Source organism: Mandrillus leucophaeus, unplaced genomic scaffold (genome assembly GCF_000951045.1).
Source record: "Mandrillus leucophaeus isolate KB7577 unplaced genomic scaffold, Mleu.le_1.0 Scaffold118, whole genome shotgun sequence".
Classification (NCBI taxonomy): domain Eukaryota; kingdom Metazoa; phylum Chordata; class Mammalia; order Primates; family Cercopithecidae; genus Mandrillus; species Mandrillus leucophaeus.
The window spans coordinates 892,116-914,586 of record NW_012100098.1 but is presented as its reverse complement, the minus strand read 5'-3'; the positions used below and the strand labels follow the sequence as shown (position 1 = coordinate 914,586).

At 47.2% G+C, this 22,471-nt stretch overlaps 1 protein-coding gene across 3 annotated transcripts; it reads right to left on the bottom strand.

Annotated features, from left to right (window-relative positions):
- Nucleotides 1–5,743: 5,743 nt before the first annotated feature.
- Nucleotides 5,744–21,818, bottom strand: KRT72 (keratin 72, type II). 3 transcript variants are annotated; one of them, XM_012002066.1, is made up of 10 exons: nt 21,168–21,818; nt 19,051–19,265; nt 13,030–13,090; nt 12,544–12,639; nt 11,611–11,775; nt 10,980–11,105; nt 7,783–8,003; nt 7,102–7,136; nt 6,120–6,329; nt 5,744–5,992 (listed from the first exon to the last, which is right to left on the bottom strand). In XM_012002066.1, exons 1-9 carry the CDS (start codon nt 21,591–21,593, stop codon nt 6,139–6,141), a joined length of 1,536 nt encoding a protein of 511 aa, XP_011857456.1. In that variant the 5' UTR covers nt 21,594–21,818; the 3' UTR covers nt 5,744–5,992; nt 6,120–6,138. The 3 variants fall into 3 exon arrangements, with proteins under 3 accessions (XP_011857456.1, XP_011857447.1, XP_011857466.1); XM_012002057.1 differs by having other exon boundaries at nt 5,744–6,329; XM_012002076.1 differs by lacking the exon at nt 10,980–11,105 and having other exon boundaries at nt 5,744–6,329.
- Nucleotides 21,819–22,471: the final 653 nt, after the last annotated feature.

Sequence of the window (22,471 nt, the reverse complement as noted above, 5' to 3'; positions counted from 1 at the left end):
GCCTGAGCTCTGTCTGCCAGTTCCCAGGGTCTTTCCTCTCTGATCCTTGGGGAAAAGTGGTGGTCTCCCAGCTCCTCACTCACTGGCACCCACAGGGCTTGTCACCAGGAACTCTGCCCCGCCTAGCTTTTCTCTGGCTTGGGGATCAGCGGGCTACTGTTCATTGTTCCAGTCTGAGTCTCCTTTTGTCTTCAGCACCTCCTGAATTGTGTCTCTCCAAGCTCCTCCATTCTTGGTTCTCTCCCTGCTCGGGCTCCTAAGGTTTTTATGATGGAACAGGCCCCTAGCCCCTGACTGTAGATCAAGCACTCTTTAATTCTCTTTCTCTCCTCCTCTTTTTTTTTTTTTTCAAGAAAAGTTCTCTGAACTCTTTACGACTCTACCCACCACCTACCTAGTCATCACAGGGAACTTTTCTCAGCTCCATTGCACATAGGTATGTGAAGACAAGCACCGTCTTGCCCTGGGAAGGACACGTTTCTTCCATTTGTTCATTTTAAAATTCCACTAGGCCCCCATCTGGGCACTATTTAATCCATCTCCTTACCTCAGACCCCCTCCACCTTCCCTCCAGCCACTTCAGGAAGAAATTTATATTTTCTGAGACCCCAACCCCCTTTATTACAGGATTCATTTTTGAAAGACTACAGGGAGGCTGGGGGAAATGCCTTAATCTTTTGATCTTCACTGTGAAGTTTGATGCTTGATCCACCTCTTCCTCTGCCCATTTGCAAAGCAAACAAGCCGGCTGTGCATTGGGCTGTAATTAAGCCACATCATCGCTAATGACATGCTCTCTATCTCCCATCATCAGAGCATCACACAATCCATCCAAACAGGAAGGAGAAGCCCAACCCTGCACCATCCCTGGGGAGTGCTCTAGTGGTGGGTCAGGCCTGGGGTGGCAACTACCTCCAGTGTGGAAGGAATGACCAGCTTCCCTCCCTGGGCCCACATCATATCTGAGCCTGCTGGGCCCTGGGGAAAGGTGTTAAGAAGGGACAGGAGAAGAGGAGAGATACCAGGCAGGGCAGAAGCACTAGGGGCCTGGATCACCATAGGCGATGTGGAAATTGGGAGGAAGAAACATAAAAGTAGCATGTCAAGAAGAAATAGAAGAAGTGGAGTCTTTAGAGAAAGGAGCTAGGGAAGGCTGGGTCAGTGAGGAGGGTAAGTTGCTGCTGAGGGAAGGGCTAAAAAGAGAGAGAATGGAGGATGAACCCTGAGGTTAGGGCAGGAGACTGAACTGAGCCCTTCAGAGCTCCATGAGAGACACATCCATGCAGCCCTGGCCTGTAGGTGGAAGGGATGGGTGGCCTGCTGGATACAGGGAACCTCTCACTGCTGTGGGGTGAGGGACCCTCAGCACCACCCTCACCAATGCAGACCTGCCATGGAATTTGAGGCTTGGGCAGTGGGACCTAGGGGAGGCTTGACACTGGCACCTGAGCCTCAGGGTCAGAGAGTGAGCTCCTCCATCTGGAGTCAAGACCACAGCCAGCCCTTTTGGAAAGTTCTATCCCCCTCTCCTGCAGAAAAGGAGGCAGGAGATGTTGACACCAAGAGACCAAGTCCCCATCTTCCCAGTGTCATGGGCCCCCACTGAGGCAAATGGTGTCTTATGCAGGGCAACCAGGTTGGACACACAGCTGTGGGCTCAGGAGGCAGGTTATGAAATGAGCCAGGAGCCTGCAGATCCGAGAGTTGAGGAGAACCACTCACATCACAGGGAAAGCTGTCTGGAAGCGAGAGCCGGTGAAAGCAAGTCCTGGGTCATAGTGGCTCCCATTTCAGGGAAGAGGAACAGGGGCAGTGTGGAGCAAGGGTGGAGGCTGCATGTTATAACAGGGGCCAAAGAGAAGGCTCAGAGGAACCAGCAGCCCTTCCAGGAGGAGAGAACCTTCTGGAAATGGATGTGGGTTGGGAGGCTGGAGGAGAATGTAATGGGACTGGAATGGAGCTAGAAGCTAGCCTGGCAGGTGTGCCTCAGGTGCGACATGGAGCTTGCTATGCACTAGTCACTGTACTAAGCTCTTTGCACATTTTAACTCATTTCATCCTCACACCAACCTGTCAGGTAAATACTCTTGTTTTTCCCACGTTACAAGTGAGGAAAGAGAAATTGAGCAAAGAAACTGAGTTGCCCATATCGCAGTTACAACTGGGAAAAGAAACAAATCAACAAAAGGATTCAGATCCACACCTGGCTGACTGCAAAGTGTGTGTACTTCCACGCTGGACTTCTAAGGTCCCTTTCAGTCCTGGATCCACCACGCTATGGTTCAGGTCCTGAGTTGGGAGCAGCTTTAATCTAGAACTTGGGCTGCATCTGGAGTTCCAGGAAGAAGGATGTGGAATCTCTCCCGGAGATGGACGAATTGGAAGCAAGAAGGAGGGATTTCGGGGATAAGCCCCTGAGAGGGGTCTGCATCTAAATGGGGATGCAGTGTGGATGACTCACCAGGGAGGAGGGATAGACAAGCCAATGGCAGCTGGTTTGCAGGAGAAGAGAGACCCTCAACATCTCTGGCACTCCTGGAAGTTTTGCTAAATGTGAATGTAAGGACTGAGGGGCAGTGCAGAACAATTGTCCTTTGTCTAGTTGCCACTCTATAGGCGGCAGAAGTGGCAGAGCCTCTGAGAGGGAGATTGGAAACAGCTGGCAAAGGGCAGCTCAAACCCCAGAGCAGCTGCCAAATGGGACCTAAGCAGTCTTTAACAAGCTCCCTGTCTCCAACAATTCACATCCCTGTTACCACCTCCTCCAGGAAGCCTTTCCAGATTGTGTTCCTCTCTCAGGCCTTTCGTCCTATGGAGCCCCTTGGCTGTGCCTTGCCGGTGCCTCCATGACTGGCTCATCTACTGCCTGAGAAAGAAAGAGTTCTCAGAGGAGGGAGGGGTTTGCACACAGAGCAGGCAGGGCTTAGGAGAGGGGGTCTCAGTTGAGTCATGGGGGCCCTCACTCCAAGGACCTCTGGATCAGCACCAAGATTTTCAGGAAAAGCTGTCTGAAGGCCTCAGGTTCTCTAACTAGAGGTGTGGAGGTTCAGGCAGCAGGCAGCATCAGCCGCTGCCCCCTCCTCCTTCCTGTTAGAGGAGAGGCCAGAGAGGAGAGGAAGAGGAGACAGGAGTCAGGCCCAGGCAACACAGAGGCTGGGGCCAGCCTGGGCACGCCAGGGAGTGAAACAGCATCCCCTCCCACTGGCAGCTCCGCAAGGGGCGCAGAGCCTGTCTAGGGTCATCCTACACCCTCCCTGCTGTAGGGAAGTCTTTCCTCCAGAGTCACAGGGATGGAAAGTGCAGTATCCAGGACCGATGGCAGAGGGCAGTGTGTGCACAAAATAGAGGCACCGAGGGTTTTCCCCGGCTTGGAAATGAACAGCCAGTGACCAGATAGGAATGTATTTTAGTTAATTAGTTAGTTAATTTAGTTAATGGACTCCACCCCTCACTTATTCCATCTCGGCCAGGGCAAAGTCCTGCTGTTGATCCACACTCCTCGGACATGAACCAGCCCACAGCCGGCAAACACAGACTTATGCTTTGAAAATACTAATAACAACAGTGAGCTTCTACAGGTGGCAGACTGTGTTCCAGGCACTGGTTTACTTCCCTTATCTCTTTTCCTATTCTCTGATCTCCTCTAAGGTGAGTTCTTTGAAAGGTAAGGAGGTGTCGAAGCCAGGAGCATAGACTCCAGAATCAGACTGGAATTCAGTTCTTCCCATTTACTAACCGAGTGACATTTGGTTAGTTACTTAACTCCTCTGAGCTTCAATATCCTCACAAGTTAAATGGACATTATAATAATCACATCTTATAAAAATAATGCATGTCAGATTGTTGGGAGAATTCATTGAGTTACCAGCTGTAAAGAGTTGAGCAGAGTGACTGCTGAGAACGGCTTCTGGCGCAGAGAAAGCACTTCGCAACGGCCAGCTTGTATTCACCTTCTTTCACAGGTGCAGGATCTTGCACTAGGCCACTTCTGACAATTAGAAGAGCCAGACTTCAAAACTTGGTATATGACTCTTCTGCCACAATGCTAGGCCCAAGGGGACCGTTTATCTGACAGTCCTGGCTTTGCCAGTTGTTCAAGGATCCAGCTTAGTATTTATTTAGATCAAAAGTGTCCCAGTTTGAGTGACTGCCTGCATACAAATGCATATAAAACACAAATTTATTAACACAAATATGTCTTATCACTTGCACACCAGGCCATCGAGACATGGGTATGTTGTGTGTATATCCAGCTCTTTTTCCCAGGGAAAGTGGGCTAAACTAAGGCATGCATTCCCATTGCAAAAGTGCTGATTGTGAGCCGGACCCTGGAACAAGGGGATGTAGGGCATGGAGTGAGGGACAGACATGTGAGCAGCTGACATGACACCAGAAAAATAGAGTGTCGGCTTTAACACAGGCTCAGGACAGGGCTGTGAGTGTGAAGGCCACTGGTCCAGCCCCGGCTGCTCGCCAGTGCTCTGAATATGGACAGATCACTCAGCCTTCTGGGACTCAGTCTGCCTGCCTGTAGAATGCAGGTGTGGGGCAGGGAGGTGTTGGGCCATGACTGAAACGATCCTTCTCATGTAATGCTTGAAGACGGGTAGTCCACCTGAAGGGACCAGGCACCACAGAAATGTGGGTGGTGGAGTCTCAGTCAGGCCCCGCAGGGTGCGCAGGCCGTCCATCAGCGGGTAATGGACATCTGAGGTTGAGAAAATGTTATGTGCAAAGGCCCTCGGGTGTGAAAAGTCTGGCCTGCATGGGGAAAGGCTAGAGAATAAAGTGGGAAACGATGCAGCGGAGACAGGATCTCGGGCACTCTGAATGCCACCCTCAAACGAAGCTTGCACTTGAAAGATGGTCTTACGTTAAGGGTTTTTCTCAAATCAACTGTGCTGACTCTGAGAAACAAACATTCTTGTGGAAACACACACATACACACACATATACACACACACACACAAACATACACACACATACACATACACACACAGAGAGAGCTAAAAGAGCATCCTTGAATCTCTCAGCTTCTTACTCCACTGAATTTTTCTTCATAGTAGTTAACACTGCTTGACTTCATATTATATATCACTCATATTTTCACTCTCGCTCTGTGGGGCCAGTGTCTATGCCTATTTTGTTTATTCTGGTAATCCCAGTGCCTGAGCAATGCCTTGCTCACTAAATATTTGTTAAATGAGCCACTACTTCATATATACCTTAGACAGAGAGGCTATAAGCATATACACACACAGGCCTTACACATTAGGGTAAAAAGGAAGTCGGTTAAAAGAAGAGGAAGGCAGGGTCACTGTGTGGGAGCAGGACTGGGGAGTGAGTGGTGGGTGGTGGAGAGTGAGACGCTGGGGAGAATGAAGGGACGACCACTCGCTACACAGACAGTGAGCGTGCACAGCCATGGGTGCTTTGAGAACCAGAGCAGGAAGCCGTGCGGAACTCTAACATCTGTATCTGATGTGGGGTAATGATGTCTCACAGGGGTATTGTGCAGAATAGGTGGCACAGGGCACGTGAAGCAAAGGGCCTGCCCGGCAGCGGCCTGCGTAATACATTTCAACTGTTTACAAGGATCAGCCCTCTCCCAGTACTTACCTGGCTAAAACCAGTGAAAAGCCACATGAGCCCAGGACCCAGAGTGAAACAACTGTCAGATGAAGAAAAGTTAAGGCCCTGCAGATGGTGACATTCTGGGCAACAGATTCAACTGAGAACCAAACAGATTTACTCATTTATTGCAGGAGAAGCAGAGGACTGGACACAATCCCAATCAGAAGATGAAGAGAGTCCCTTGGCTGCAAAGGCCCTAGAAAGGCATGGAGGCAGAGGGGCTTGTAGCTGGCCATGGGGAAACATCCTGGGTATGTGTGTTGTCTTTGCATTTCAGGCAATGACCCAACGAAACGGGACTAAGAAGGAGGCCACTGAGAGAGCTCATGACTGGACTCCTTGCATCGAAGCATCACACCTTGAGGACAACAGGGAGAGGAAATGGAGTTGGGACTGTAGTGACAGACAAAGCATTTCTTGACTTGGAAAGGGAGCCCAGGGAAGGAGAGGGAGGAAATGGATGGGTTGGGAAGCCTTCTGCTCACAGAGCCAACCACTTGTCCATCATCTGGAGGACTTTTTGGTGGCACAACTGCTCCCCGAGGTTTTGGCAAGGGGATCCTTGAGCTCGCTGCCACAGCTGCCTTTGGTCTTGACGTCTGCAGCTGCAGTTTTGTAGCTATAACTGCTCGAGGTGCCAAAGCCCATGCTGAAGCCAGCCCCTCCTGCCCCAGCACTGGTGCTGCTGATGACGGCTGGAATGGATGAGAGAAGACCTCAGCCCCAGTCAGCTCTAGCCCCACGTCAGAGCCCCTCCTGGGGCATCCTGGGCCACCCCCTTTACTTTCGCCTGCAGTGGCTTCCTGCTGAGATGGATTCTCTCTGTTGTGTGTTTCAGTTTACTAAGAGATTTTTATCAGCACTGATCATACGGCTTCATTTTTCATGCATTTAGCCTCATACACTTTACCTTTTCCAATTAGTGTGTGAATTTCCCCCATGGGCAGGACAAATGAAGAGAGGCACTTCCCAGGGCCCATCTGGTGCTGCTGGTCTGCTGATGAGGAAAGGGGCCACTGAGGGCCCTGTCTCTCAGCACCACAGCATCTCCACACAGGCTCTCCAGCTTTTACAGCCGAGGATGTGCTCTCATTCGTTCATTCAACCATTCCATCTAATTCATTCATTCCATCACTCAACCCTTTAGACCCCTCAGTCCCCCTTAACTACAATCTGGGGCCTTTGTTTTGGTCAACAGAAAAATAATGTCACCATTAAGCATCATTCGTTGGATGATACACTCATGAGTATCATTTGATCTTTCTATAGGTTGTACTTTTGTCTCTCATGATCGTCTTCTCCATCCACTACTTCCCCCTAGTTACTACAGCCAGTTCATTCCTTTTGCCCTTAAGTCTCCCCTGAGCCCCCTCTGTCATTCTGATTTCTCTTTGGTGTCATGAATTACAGGGACTCGGACTTCTGGCAAGGTGACTAAGGGCAGAACTGTGATCTGCAGATACTTACAGATGCTCACAGAATTTGGATATTCGCCAGACATCCTGAAGAAGGAGAAGAAAAACAGGTAAATCTCCCATAAATAATCACCCCAACCACCTGGAAGTCACCTCTGTGAATAAGCCTCTCCACGCAGAACGTGCCTTCCCAACCCCATCCCAGCCTCCTTTCTTCCCACACATCCCAGTGCAACCTCCCAAGAAATAGAGAAATGGAAATCTGCTGCAAGGAGTCAGCCTTCCATCAAGATGCTTTGGAACTGCTTGCTGTATGGGATCATGAGGCCTCCACTTCCCTCTAGTCATTCCACTGGTCTTAGACGATTAAGAAGAATGAGCTTACCTCCCCATTGGAGCCCCCGGCTTTGCTGGAGCGACCTTGAACTTGGACGGCCCTTAGAGGCCGTCTTGCTTCTCCCCCCGCCACCCACAAAAATGCACCATGAAGGGTCAGGGGATACTGTTTCTCAAACATTACCGGCATTAATACCTCCTCTCCCACAACCTTTGGGATTTTTTACAATTTGGTCTTTCTTGCTGTCCAATTTCGGCCTTCCTAATCATGTGACAAGCCCATTTGCTGTATGGTTTTACTTCAGCAGGACCTAAACAGGACCAAACTGTTTCCCTTGGAGCTTCCTACCACAGCAGAGATAAAACCGGCCCCGACACGGGGTATCCGGCCCCTCACCTGCACTCCTCGCCCTCCAGCAGCTTGCGGTAGGTGGCGATCTCCACATCCAGGGCCAGCTTCAGGCTCATGAGCTCCTGGTACTCACGCAGCATCCGTGCCAGCTCCTCCTTGGCCTGGTGCAGGGCGCCCTCCAGCTCATCCAGCTTGGCCCGGGCGTCCTTCAGGGCGCAGTCCCCTCGCTGCTCGGCGTCAGCGATGGCCGTCTCCAGATTGGCGCACTGAAGGGCAAACAGATCCAGCACTTAAGAGTTAGAGCCCAGTTCTGAGATCTTGCTTGGACAACCTCCCCTCGTTTTGTCCTGACTGATAGTAAGAGATCCTATTGGTTTATCCAACTTTGGCCATCCCTAGAAGTGAGTCTGTTCTTCCCCTCACTCCAGGCATGGTTCACCCTGGCTCATTCCTCTGCATCTGAAAGTAGAAAACCTTCACCTTGGAGGAAGGAGGGGAAGGTACTGAGAAAGTGGTTGGCCTGGGCATGTGGCCCCTGCCCTCTCCCTCCTGGCCTGAAATATCAGCTGTAAGATTCTTATGTCAATTCTGAAAAAAAAGTCCGTGAGCAGCTAGACTTCATTCAGCTCTGCAGTGTACAGGTGGTTTTAGGAGATCCCATAAATCACAGGGAAAACATGAGGGCTAATAAAGTTCCTACTAATAAAATGTCCTATAAACTTGCCACACTTAGAGTTTGGTCCCCAAATCCCACAGAGAACTATGCTAAATGGTAACAGGCTTAGAAGATACCTTTACATAACTGAGAACAGAGAACCAAACACCGTATGTTCTCACTTATAAGCAGGAGTTGAACAATGAGAACACATGGACACAGGGAGGGGAACAATGTACACTGGAGCCAGTTGGCGGGTGGAAGGAGGTAGAGCTTTAGGAAAAATAGCTTAAAAAAAAAAAAAAAAAAAAAACAGCTAATGCATGCCGTGCTCAATACTTAGATGATGGGTTGATAGGTACAGCAAACCACCATGGCACACATTTACCTATGTAACAAACCCACACATCCTGTACATGTACCCCAGAAGTCAAAACAAAAATTAAAATTAAAAATAAATAAATAAATAAAATAGACTGGGCATGGTGGCTTATGCCTCTAATCCCAGCACTTTGGGAGGCCAAGGCATGTGAATCACCTGAGGTCAGGAGTTCAAAACTAGCCTGGCCAACATGATGAAACCCCGTCTCTAGTAAAAATACAAAACTTATCTGGGAGTGATGACACACAGTTGCCTGTGGTCCCAGGTACTCAAGAGGCTGAGGCAGGAGAATCGCTTGAACCCAGGAGACGGAGGTTGCAGTGAGCCCAGATTGTACCACTGAACTCCGGCCTGGGCGACAGAGGGAGAATCCATCTCAAAAAAAAAAAAAAAAAAATATATATATATATATATATATATATATATATATATATATATATATATAAATTAGAGAAGATACCTTTGCATAACTGCAGCTAGGGCTGTGTGCTTGCACGTATGTGAAAGCCCCCAGGGAGCTTCCTGAGCCCTTTAGTCCTGATGTATTCCTTCAACTAAGGTTTTGGTGAGAGGTGAGGTTTTCTGCCTGGGGTATGCCGATTTGTAGAGCCCCATTTACTTCACACCAAGGAAAGCAGCTGATCCAAGGCCAAATGGGCTGCAGAATATTGTCCAGCTGTCGCCATCCTCCTCTGCTGGGCAGGCCCCCAGCAATGCCAATGCCCTCGCATTTTGGATAAATGGCTCACAGCCTCAAGGAGATGCCTAGGACCCAACCTTCTAGCCACAGAAAACCCTCCCCCACCCTGGGGACTGTAGAGGTTTTAATCATTCATGGAGTGGCCACACACGCTGTCACCTGAATTTGTCAAACTGTCTTCTGTTCTTTTTTACTGACCAAGATCCCACAGAGTGAACCTGGGGCAGAGGGACACCAAAAGCTTGGGTCTTCTGAACGTGGCCTGAGTTGAGAGGACTTGAAATTCTAGCATCCTTTCAAACAAATGTCACATGGATGCTGAGGACACCAAATGCCAAGAAACTCTGCATGTGATGGAGGATGCCAGAAGGGCAGGAAGCACCTTAGCTGAGGGCCTTCAAAAGGAGCCCCAATGGGGACTCAGCATTGCGAGTGATCCCCATTTGTTCCCCACAAAGGATATCTTCCCTGACCACCAAAGCAAGGTCACTTTCTGGTAATAATCTCATCCAACCATAAACACATAGCATTTCATTAGTTAAACACTGTAGTAGAATACTGAGGGTAGCTTCAAACATCCGTGTTTTTTCTGCACTTACATAGCTCTTGATTAAACAAAAACACCACAAGTTATTTAATGCTGGTCTTTCTTCTTCCCACTACCATGAGCACAGAGGAGTAGTGTCTGTATGTGTGTGTGTGTGTGTGTGTGTACATGTGTAAGCATGCACCATGCAGCGTGAAAGATGGGGTGCAGGGGAGGGTAAGGAGATGGGGTCTTAAACCCTTGCACTGCCTCCACAAACTTGAGAACTCATGGGTTTGCTTGCTTTAGAACCACAGGTGTGGTTGCAGGGGTACTACGTCCCAGAGAGCAGGACCTCAATGCAGTGCCCTCCCCACAGCACAGCACTAGTGCAGGAAGCTCCCCAACGAGTGCATGGCCCTGAGCCCAATCTAGGTTGTGGGGGCTGTGCCTCCTCCATTTTGTTCTAAAATCTCCTGCTGGATTTTCTCTCCTTCCACAAGGAATCATCATGCAAAACCTTCAAATGGCTCCATCTTACCTCCTGCGTTAGGTTTAAACCCCATGGCCTGCCTATTCCTACCCAGTCTTGTCCCCTGCTCCCTGCCACCCCTGCTGAGCAGCGAGCCCCCTGCCCCAGATAGGCAAGCCCACCTGCACGCGTGCCGTGCACATCCCTACCTAAACTCATTGCTCCTGCCAGCTCCTTCACCTGCTCTTTCCCCTCTCCTGGTGTAATTCCACCTCCTGCAAAGCTTCCCTGGGGTCCTCATTCACCTCCCATCCCTCTGGGCTCCTGCAGCACTTACCTACAGTGTGTAGGCTGCTTTATCCCTCCACATCTGTTCAGATCATCCTCTCCTGGTAAATTAGAGGAGAACCTAAGGAGGGCACTGTGTTTTACCCTTTCTTCATGTTATGTGTGGCCCAGATTGCGACTCAATAAATACTGTTAGTGGATTCATTTCATAGAACCCACCTGCTTCTTCACATTCCCTATCTCTGAGCGGATCCTCTGGATCAGGCGGTTGAGCTCAGAGATTTCAGCCTTGGTGAGCTTGAGGTCATCCCCATGCTGGCCTGCTGTGACCTGCAGCTCCTGGATCTGAGGTTGGGTGACAAGAGAAGAGGAACACAAGAATACTACTGAACTAGGGCAGGTTCCTTTTCTTCTGGACAGAAAAGGTCCTGCCCTAGTTCAATAGGATCCTCAGGTTCTCAAACATGAGGGACTTGGCAGAGTTTGAATTTCCTGTCCTCAATTTGCCAAAGTTAGAAACATGAAGAAAACATGAAGATAAGACAATATATGTGAATCACCCATAGAAACAGAGTCAGAATCCTATCAGGGTTGTAGCTAGTGTGGCCTCAGCCAAAGGCCATGACAGGACAAGGGCTAAGCCCCATATATGTCCACAAAACAAGCAGAGACTGTAGTTAATCTCCCTTACGCATGGGGTGGCATTTCCACAAGGCTCAACTCCGAGACAAAGGAGGTCTTGACTGAGCCCAAATACACACACACACACACACACACATACACATGCACACATGCTGAGAGGGTGCTAGCTGTGGCCAGTGGGACTCAGCACACCTGGCACTCAGCTCACCTTGGTCTGGTACAGGGTCTCAGCCTCAGCCTTGCTCTTCAGGGCGATCTCCTCGTACTGAGCACGGACCTCGGCAATGATGCTGTCCAGGTCCAGGTTCCGGTTGTTGTCCATTGACAGGATGACGGATGTGTTGCTGATGTGGGACTGGATCTGAGCGATCTCCTGGAGACGGTTTGGAGGGGGGAGCTAGTTAAGGGGTCCTCATGAGGAACCAGTTTTCTTGGTCCTCCTGGGCAAATTCCCCACCGTCCCTCTCTGCCACTCCTCAGCGTTTGAACTCTGCCTCAGCACCAGTGCCTGGCAGGCATGTGAATGAGCGCCTTAGGTTTCAGCCCCAAACGCTGGGACTCCTCTCTCCATTACACACTCAGAAACCACTCTTGCCCTCTTCTACATTCTCATCCTCAGAAACCAGCCACCACCACCCTCCACCCATAGGACCAACTCTGAACTCTTTACCTAGCATGTGAAGGCCCCTAGGGAGTCACCAGCACTGGTCCCTTCCCCAGGCCTCTGCACCCTTCCTCATTCCTCGTGCTTTAGCACAGGACAGGCTCCTGGACCTTCCATTTTTCTGCCCCCCTCAGCACCCACTGAAATCTTCCTCTTTCTCCTCTCTCTCCAAGAACCTTCACTGATGGCCCAGGCAGAACCCACCATTCCTTCCTCTGCTCTCTGAAATCTCAGCTACATGGTGTTTTCCTGCCAGGCTGTGAACTCCTGGAGGGTGAGAATCATTTCTTCTCCTTCATGGACTTCTCAAAACCTAACTCATTGTTCAGCACACAGAAGGGCCTTGGTGAATGTCAGGGCCACCAGGTTGAAAGCTTTCTCCCTCCCAATTCTTGGTCCACACCACCCTCCAGCCAGGGGCCAGAAGCCACTTGTTAAAGGAGTAGACCTCCCAAGAGAGGTCACCCAAGTCCTTACCCCTTCATAAAGGCACTTGAAGAATTTAATCTCATCTGTCAAGGAGTCCACCTTGGCCTGGAGCTCAACCTTGTTCATGTAAGCAGCATCCACGTCCTGGGAGCACGTGACAGTCAAGCAGCCCTGAGAGGGCCTTCCCTGCCCATCCTTCCCTCCCTGCCACAGGAAGCCTTGCTGTCTCTGCTCCCTTCACCCTGGGCTTCATGGGGAGCTCAGTCCCTGAGAGTAAACCAACTAACATGCAGTGCAATGGCCATACCAGTAGTGCAGTAAAATGCCCAGATTTTAGACTGGCAAATTCTAGAAACAGCATGCATCCCAGGCAAGGGACTTGGAGGGAGGGGTTGGGAAGTTAAAGTGCCAGTCACCCCTGCTCAAGGGACTGAGTGACCTACAGGGCCCCTTTCCTCACCCTACAAGCATCACTGTGCCAGGTGGTCAGGGAGGCCTCTAGGCTTCTTCCAGCCCACCTTGCACCCCTCTTACCTTCTTGAGTACCACAAACTCATTCTCAGCAGCTGTGCGTCTGTTAATCTCCACCTCATACCTGCATGGGGCAAGACAATGAGGTAATTCAGTTCTGCAAACATTCACTGAACAGTTAGTTATCACCTCTGTGCTGAGAGCTCAGTGTGGGGGTCTTCAAACTGGGATTCATGTACCCCTGGGGCACACATAACCTTCCTAAAGGGGATGCAGGCAAGGACATATTTAAAGGAATCAATTTCCAGCTCCTCTGTCCCTATGCAGTCTGCCTTAAAACTACCTGCCTCAGACAGCACCTGTGGTTGACATGTCATGCAGATTCTACTGTCCCTCTCCCTGTCACAATTAGCCCCTCCCACATTATAGCAGAGGTGAAAAGGTATTCCCTTCTGGCACATGGCATCTTGATACTGTGCAATGACTCAGGGTGCAAAAACCTCCTAGGCACCGAACAAAAGCATTGTTGTCACTTTCAAACTGTATGTTATACCTATTTCTTATACATATTTATGTTCCAGGTGAAGCAGAAACAGAAGCAAGGTCTAAGACACAGAAATTTGGTTAGGACTGGGATGTTCTTAATACAGACATGTTGTTGATTGGGGAGGTAAGGGAACTAATCATTTTATTTAAAGAACTTACCTCTTCCATCCCTTGTTATTCTCAAAGAATACATTACGGGACATTTGTGAGAGTATGGTAACAAAATAGAGCATTGGTAAGAAATAATTAATGATAAATGGATAAGCAAAATGTGGTGTATACATGCAATGGAATATCATTCAGACTTAGAAAGAAAAAAAATCTACAATATGCTACAATATGGATGAACCTTGAGGACACTCTGCTAAGTGAAAAGAAGCCAATCACAAAAAGACAAATATTCCAAAAGACAAATGATCTCATTCATGTGAGGTACGTAGAGTAGTCTAAGTCAGAGACATAAAGTAGAATGGTGGGAGCCAGGGGCTGGGAAGAGGGGAAGGAAGAAATGAGGAATTAGTGTTAACTGGGTATACAGTTCCCACTTCACTAGATGGAAAGTGTGTTCTGGAGGTGGACGGTCATAATGGTTGCAATGTATTTGATACCACTGAACCGTCTACTGAAAAATGGCTAAGATGGTAAATTTTGTTATGTGTATTTTACCTCAGTAAAACAGTGAAAAAAAGAATTAAGGCTAGGTAATAGCTTTTTTATTCATGTACTTAACATAAACAATCCTTTTCAGCTCTTTGCTCATTCCTAAGGCATGTCCCTGGCAGCCCCCTCCTCAAAAAGCACTGTTGAGTGTGGCAATTCCTCAAGGATCTAGAACTAGAAATACCATTTAACCCAGCGATCCCATTACTGGGTATATACCCAAAGGATTATAAATCATGCTACTATAAAGACACATACACACGTATGTTTATTGTGGCACTATTCACAATAGCAAAGACTAGGAACTAACCTAAATGTCCATCAACGGCAGACTGGATTAAGAAACTGTGGCACATATACACCATGGAATACCATGCAGCCATAAAAAAAAGGATGAGTTCATGTCCTTTGTGGGGACATGGATGAAGCTGGAAACCACCATTCTGAGCAACTATTGCAAGGACAGAAAACCAAACACCACATGTTCTCATTCGTAGGTGGGAATTGAACAATGAGAACACTTGGACACAGTGTGGGGAACATCACACACCTGGGCCTGTCATGGGGTGGAGGCAGGGGGGAGGGATAGCATTAGGAGAAATACCTAATGTAAATGATGAGGTAATGGGTGCAGCAAACCAACACGGCACATGTACACATATGTAACAAACCTGTACGTTGTGCACATGTACCCTAGAACTTAAAGTATTAAAAAAAAAAAAAAAAAAGGCACTGTTGAACGGCTGAAGCCATGCAGGATAGTGAAGGGAGTTATTTCCAGTGTGACTAGGATGTCTTCCAAGGCTGCAGATCTTTCTAGTCATGCTATATAAAACACACAAAAAGCAGTTTATACGATTTATCCCAGATTCTGTGTCTTATTCAAAAGACAACTGAAACCTTTTAATCAAATTATGTCATGAAACACCTATTTCTCTTCAGTCAAACTTTATTTTATATTATCTTACAAAATGCTTAATAATGTCTACCTCCTCTTAATAAAAATAAAACATATGGTAGTTGCCAGACCAATTAATATTTAGTAGTTTATATCTATTTCCTAAAATACACAGAAAACTTTTGACCAAGTGGGCTATCAAAATCAATTACATTAGTTATAAATAATTTTACATTATTTACTTCTAGAGGCCAAGCACTAAGTTCAATACACACATTAAAAATAAAAATGATAAGTTTTATGGCATTATAAACTTAAAAATAATTTATTATTTAAAAATATATTGCAATGAATAATTAAAAGTTAAACCATGAAAAAGCACATATTGATTTCTCTTGTTTTATAATGTAGTTGTATTAGTTATATTAAATCTAAATCATTTTAATCTTGAATGCTTTCAATAACCTATTATACAAGACATATTTCTTAATTTATTGCTGAGTGGATTTTATAACAGTCCCTAAAGTACAAATTCTTATTTTGACTTGAATTGAGAAATGAAGTCAGGCTTTTTCTGATAAAAAGCAACTCATGTCTCTGATTTGAACATGAAGACTGGCTTTTCCAATGAAGCTAGAGGGCAGATATTTTCTATGTAAATTGAATGAGGTAAATCTGCAGCTCCAAAGTCTCAAAAATGTGCCGGTGTGTGTATTCGTGTACAAAAACATGAGGCAGAATCACATTATTCTTTAAGGATAAAGAATTGGCATAGGTGTATTGAGTATTAACAATGTTTTATGTTTCCAGTCCTTTCTGATCCATTGGATTAAACATGGTGCTCCTAAAGGACAGAATAAGTTGTATAAGCATGATCATTTGATCAGTCTTGGTAAAGCCTTATTGAAAAATTTTCCAGAAATTTGGAAGATAATGACTTTACTGACTATGACACAAGTTCTTTTCGCAAGTCAGACGGTTTTTAAGTTTTGCTTTCAAAAAAAGAAGGTTCTGAATTGTCAGCTGACAGATGGTTAAACATGATCTTTAACGATGAGTCATTATGTGATTTTGACATATAATCATTCACCTAAGAAAATATATGTTGAGTGTGGGGTACTTTGTAGGCACTTAGGATAAGTAAGTGAACAAAAATTTCCCTGCCCTTATGAAGCAGAGAGAGACAAACAACAAACACAACAAATAAGTCAATTATGCAGCATATTAGAAACAGCACTATGAAAGAAAGAAAAAGCAGAAAAACTGGAAAGGCATTCTGAGAACTAAATAACACTGGACTTGCAAAACTCCTTCCATTAAAATCTACTTATATGATTAAAGTTTCCCAGCACTTACCTAAGAATGGAAAACACACAGGACTAGAATCCTATCTCAGCTCAATAAGAACAATATTCATACATGGATAACTAAGCCACTTAGAAAAAAATCTACCCCATTCAACTCATTAAGAAATGTAATTTCAATTTTTTTTTCAGTTCTTATGTTTAATACTTATTTAACAAAATTAGCAATATATTTTGTTGTTTGGATAACTCAACCCAAAATAAGTCTTTTGACATTTAAAAACTTACAATCACAAAAAGTAAACTTTCTTTTTCTTTTTTTCTTTTTCTTTTTTCTTTTTTTTTTTTTTTTGACAGAATCTTGCTCTGTCACCCAGAATGGAGTGCAGTGGCATGACTCGGCTCACTGCAACCTCTGCCTCCCAGGTTCGAGACATTCTAGTGCCTCAGCGTCCCGAGTAGTTGGGAACACAGATGCGCGCCACCATGCCCAGCTAATTTTTTACATTTTTTGTAGAAACGGGGTTTCGTCATGTTGGCCAGCTAGCCTCGAACTCTTGAGCTCAAATGATCCACCCGCCTTGGCCTCCCAAAGTGCTGGGAATACAGGCCACAAGAAGTACACTTTTTTAAAGTTTCAAGATACATGCATATTTTGTGATAGGGTGATCAATAAAAGACTTAGAGACATAAAAATATATTATATTAGAACAAAATTATGTAGGGAAAGTGGCATGAAAATTGGAGTTCAAATAAGAAAAGGATCAAGGTAAAAGTTATGATTTTTAAAGCAGAGCCCGTTCATTGCCTTTTTAGATGAAGGGTGATGGGCACTAACCTGCCGCAGCACCTGGATGCAATTGGATACATCTAAATGAGTGATGTGGCTATTACAATTTCAAATAGGAATACACATAATACATTTTAAATTACACTCTTCGAAACTACTTACACTTATGATTAAAAGTTGCAGTCTCAATTTTTTAATTGTGAAATTTTTTTTAATTGTGAAGAGTTTTCAAAAACCATTTCAGAGAATCTATGAGAAAAGCTTCAGTGTATACAATGATGCTTAAGACATATACACTGTGAATCTTCTAGAAGCTCACAGTTTAACAAGAAGGCACATACATTGAAAATTCTAATTCGCAGGTGATATATGATTAGCATTTCTTATGAAATATCGTAAGAGAGATGCAAAAACCTGGCATGAGGACCCACAGGTAGAAGAGATGAGTGATAAAATCAATTTTAAAATACTCCGAATAAATGCAGCTAATATTTATTGTACCTCTTACTACGTGCTAAACACTGTGCTAAATTCTTCACACACATTATTTCATTTGATCCCCACAACAGCCCTATGAAGTAGATTCTATTATTATCCCAATTTTATAAATGAGGCAAAAGACATGAAAATACTTGGCCAAGGTCATAATGCTAGTTACTAGTGAAGCCAGGACCTCTGACATAGGGAAAACAATGTCTTACATTTGTGTAGCACTTGGATTCTTTTCAAAGCTGCTAATATACTACTGTCTGGCTGGCATTATCCTCTCAATAGCTCTGTTAGGTAGCAAGGCAGATATCAGTATTTGGTTTTCATAAATACTAAAACTAAAGTTCACAGAGGACACAGAGACTCATCTGTGGTTGCTCAACTAGTTCATGGTGTTCAGGAGCACAAAACCACTCCAATCTGAAAGGCCCAGAGATAGCACCACCCCTGGATGCCTCTGTCTGGGACTTCTGGACTATGCCCGGCAGCCCCCTGTTCTTTCCAGACCCTGCTTGCATCTCTAGTTGGGCTCCAGTTCCCATCTTAATTCCACCAATCTCAGTTCACACTGTATTTGTTTCTTCTTATTGGTGGCTATCTGAAACTGTTCTTTAAGCCTGTCCTCACAATCTGTGTGCTCTCTGAGGTCAGGGACCATGTCCCCTCCTTCCTCAGGTTCTTCATGCAGGGCTTGGGCCAGGGTTCTGCTTTGAGGGAATTTCAGAATAGAGATGGGTAAGTAGATTGAATATGGAGCAAGAGAAAGAACTCAGCTCTGACCATCTCCAGCCACTTGAATTGTGGAAGAAGCCACCTGCCCCTAGAAATCCTGGCATCTGGAAGCAAACTTCCAAAATATCAGGTCACGCCAAGCCTTGATTTATTACTCGCTCATATTTGGCTCAACTTGGAGGAAGACACACTCTCTGGTTCCAACTCATTCTCAATCATCCCTCAAACATTCTCAATTCTTCTCTTTAAAGGCAGGATTCAGCAGCACAGCCATGATTCAACATGGAATACGTTTTTAAAATCCTTTTTTTTTTAGATTTAAAATTTGTTCTGAAATTGGTGGAGTGTCGTACGTTCTGGGAACTGCCATGGAAAACTTCACTCAGGAGGAACTACAAAGGCATTTGAGATATCCATCTGGTTTTGATACAACTCTCTTTCCCCCATTCCTTCATTTTCAGTGCTAGAAATTGAGCACACATTTCCTAGACAGTTTGGAGAACCGGTGTAGGTAGATCTATTCTTTTCCTAAGTCCCATTCTGACTGGATGTTCCTCCCTCCCCTGGTAACAGCAAAGGATCTAAGAAGCAAAAATGCTGTCTCCAAACAAAAACCTCATTTGAAATCAGATCCTCCAGAAGCATATTCCCTGCCACTCACTCACCTCTTCTTGTAGTCTTCCACCAAATCCTGCATGTTCCTCAGCTCCGAGTCCAGCCTCACCCTGTCCCCAGACAGCGTCTCCAGCTGCTTCCGCAGGTTGCTGATGTAGCCCTCGTAAATGGGCTCCAGGTTCTTCCTGCAGTTGTTCAAGTCCAGCTGCTGTAGGAGGTTCCACTTGGTCTCCAGCACCTGATTCTGCTGCTCCAGGAACCGCACCTGGAACCCAAAGGCAGTCATCGCCCAGAGTCCCCATGCTGTTGCCTCTCAAGAGTGAGGAGAGGGCCCCAAAAACCAGAGGCAGCCATCCTGGGGGATTGGGGGTAGGAAAGAGCAAGGCTCATCCCTGGGTGAATTCAGCCAAGGGACATGCTCACCTGGATCTCCAAGACAAGAAATAGGACCCAGTCTATAAGAAATCAGAAGAGGACTTAAGCAATGGTACCACCTGCCTCTGCCTTAGTGAGTTTTCATGAGACAGAGGTAGCTTCTCTTGCTATAAATGCTGGTGCTTTCTGAGTAAAGAGAAATGGGGAGCAGGGGAGAAAGAGGGACTGGGGAGTGGCATTGGAAAGCACACTGGCACTTAGAGCCTTCCTCCTGTTGTGTAGCCTAAATTGCACTTGGTTTGTTCATTTCTTTGTTGTTCACAGCAGGCTACCACGTCTTCACAAGGTTCCTTCATACTTGGCCAGGGTGCACATTTTTAGACTCAATAACTCTGAGCCCTCTGCCACACACCTCTTCTCACCTATCTCTTAGCCTGAGGGGCAGAAGGAAACATGCTAGGGAACAACAGACATAAAAGAGCAAGAGAATGCCCCAGCCTCTGGAACAGCTGCTGTGTTTCTTCCATGCAGACCTGTGCCCTGCAGCTACCTCACTTCCTATTCCCTAGCATAGTGGTGGCACGCGGTCCACCACCAACAGTCCTGTTCAAGGTGAATTCATTTCTTAGCCTCCCATGTCCTAATATCCTCATCTGCAAGGCAGAACAATAACAGAATGATGGGTTGTGCATTAGTAAATGAGAATTACTTGGGACAGCACCATAAATGTCAGCTATTGTTAAAAGGCTATCCCTTATCACTCACCGTCTAGATCTTCTACTCACGTGGAGACAAGAGAAGCCCATTCCCTGTCTCCTCTCCACTCACTGGGGTCATTGCCTCGGAATCTCCAGAGACAACTTCCCTACTACCCCAGTTTCTGGACACCCCACCCTCAGCCTACACCTGTAACCTTACATGCACTCTTTCCAAGTGCCTCCTCAGCCTCACCCTTCAGTTTTCCGGCCCTTTTCTCTCACCTCCTCTATCACCATCCTAGCTCTCACCCCACTCCTCAAGCACCAAGCACCATGTCCTGCAACGTCTACTGGCCTGTGTCCCTAATGCCCTGCCCTGAATGTGGGTCCCATCTCCTCTTCTGATATTGGAAGCTGTCAAAGTGCCCATTCCTTGGCAATCCTGCCCCTTCCCTTCCCACAGTCTTGTCTCATGCAAGAAAGAAATGAAGGTCCTTGATATTGTTTGGCTATGTCCCCACCCAAATCTCAACTTGAATTACCTCTCCCAGAATTCCCATGTGTTGTGGGAGGGGCCCAGGGGGAGGTAAATGAATCATGGGGACCGATCTTTCTCCTGCTATTCTCCTCCTGATAGTGAATAAGTCTCACGAGGTCTGATGTGTTTATCAGGGGTTTCTGTTTTTGCTTCTTCCTCATTTTTCGCTGGCCGCTGCCATATAAAAAGTGACTTTGATCTTCCGTCATGATTCTGAGGCCTCCCCAGCCATGGGGAACTGTACGTCCAAATAAATCTCTTTTTTTCCCCAGTCTCGGGTATGTCTTTATCAACAGCTTGAAAACGGACTAATACATCCTGTTTATTGGAAGTGTGTGCCAGGCACTGTTCTAAGCACTTTGTAATCACCCCAATTAAGCCTCAAGGCAACCCACTGGAGCAAGACCCATTATTGTGCCCGTTTTACAAATGGAAAAGGGAGGCTCGGAAAGATTATGACTCGCCCAGGTTCCCACGCATCTCGCCAGTGGCAGAGCCGGCACCCCTGTGCACACTGCGCCCAACGCAGGCGACAGGCCGATGCCCGAGGACTCACCTTGTCGATGAAGGAGGCGAACTTGTTGTTCAGCGCCTTGATCTGCTCCCGCTCCTGGGCGCGCACCCTCTGGATCTCGGGGTCCAGCTCCACGTTGAGCGGGGCCAGGAGGCTCTTGTTGACGGTGACCTGAGGGATGCCCCCGGGCGGGCACACGGAGGGACACGCGGGCCCCAGCCCGGCGCTGCCAAAGACGGTGCCCACGAAGCCGCCCAGGCGGCCGCCGCCCCGCCCCGCCGCAGCGCTGAGAGCCAGGCGCCGGCTGCCCCCAAGGCAGAAGAGGCTCTTGCTGCCAAAGGAGGCCAAGCCCTTGACCCCGGCCCGGAATGAGGCGGAGCTGCTGCCGTTTCGGCCGGAAAGGACCGCGGAGCAGCCGCTGAAGCCCAGGCGCTCCTCGCCGGGGAAACGGGTCAGTTGGCGGCTCATGGCTGTCAAGGACCGGTGCTGGCCGCGCGGGAGGCAGGAGGGGCGCAAACAGCCGCTGCGTTCTCGGTCCGGCTCGCCCCTTAAATAGCCTGGTCGGCTGGAGTCAGCCTAATTTGTACCTCGACAATTCCTTTTAGATCCCTTGAGGCCCCTTGGGTTCTTCATGTAGGAAATTACCATGCACTCACCGAGAATTTTGTCTGTTCCGCCGTGAACTCCCCATGAATCCCTATAAAGTGACCCAGAACCCAGCATTTACTTGGCTCACCTCCTGCATTATCATGGCTTAGCGACCTTATCTCCACCTGCTGGCCTCCAATTACTGGGATTATTACTCCTGAGATCGCCCCTGGAAACTTCCAATGGGGCTGGCTCCTCTGGGTGTGTGTCTGGGGAGATGGAGGTGTGTGAAGCAGATGTCCAGGCTGCTTCTGCTTCAGAAGGCCATGAATAGGGTCAAGAATATCCCAGAAAATCATCCTTAGTCTGTCCTCCTCCTGCCTCCCAGGCTTCTGCATAAGGACCGCTCTGTCCTGTGTGTAAGAAGGAAGTTCAGGAGGAGATTTTGGCCCCATCTGCAGAGACCTCTCAGTCTACTGGGGAAGGCAGAACACAGAGAGCTGCGGTCACAAGTGTTGGGTGTTGACTTTGGACCAGAGTGAAAAGGTTCCTCCACTAAAGCATTTCTAGATTAAGAATGGGGACCATGCTATCTGGGAGGGAGGGAAGAAGGCCTGGGGAGGTGGCACAGGAAGGCTCAGGTGTGCTTTAGCAGATGATATTTCCTAAAGTTTTGAGTTGTTTTCATTTTTGTTTTCTTTTAATAGCAGAAGAGGCTCATTTATCCAATCCAGGAAACCTCTGCTCAGGTCATTTGC

Coding starts and splice junctions, on each gene's coding strand:
- KRT72 (XM_012002057.1), bottom strand. CDS start 21,593: ATGAGCCGCCAACTGACCCGTTTCCCCGGCGAGGAGCGCCTGGGCTTC. Junction 11,106..11,610: donor AGACCCTGTACCAGACCAAG/GTGAGCTGAGTG, acceptor ACCCAACCTCAG/ATCCAGGAGCTGCAGGTCAC. Junction 6,330..7,101: donor TCCAAATTCTGTGAGCATCT/GTAAGTATCTGC, acceptor CATCCATTCCAG/CCGTCATCAGCAGCACCAGT.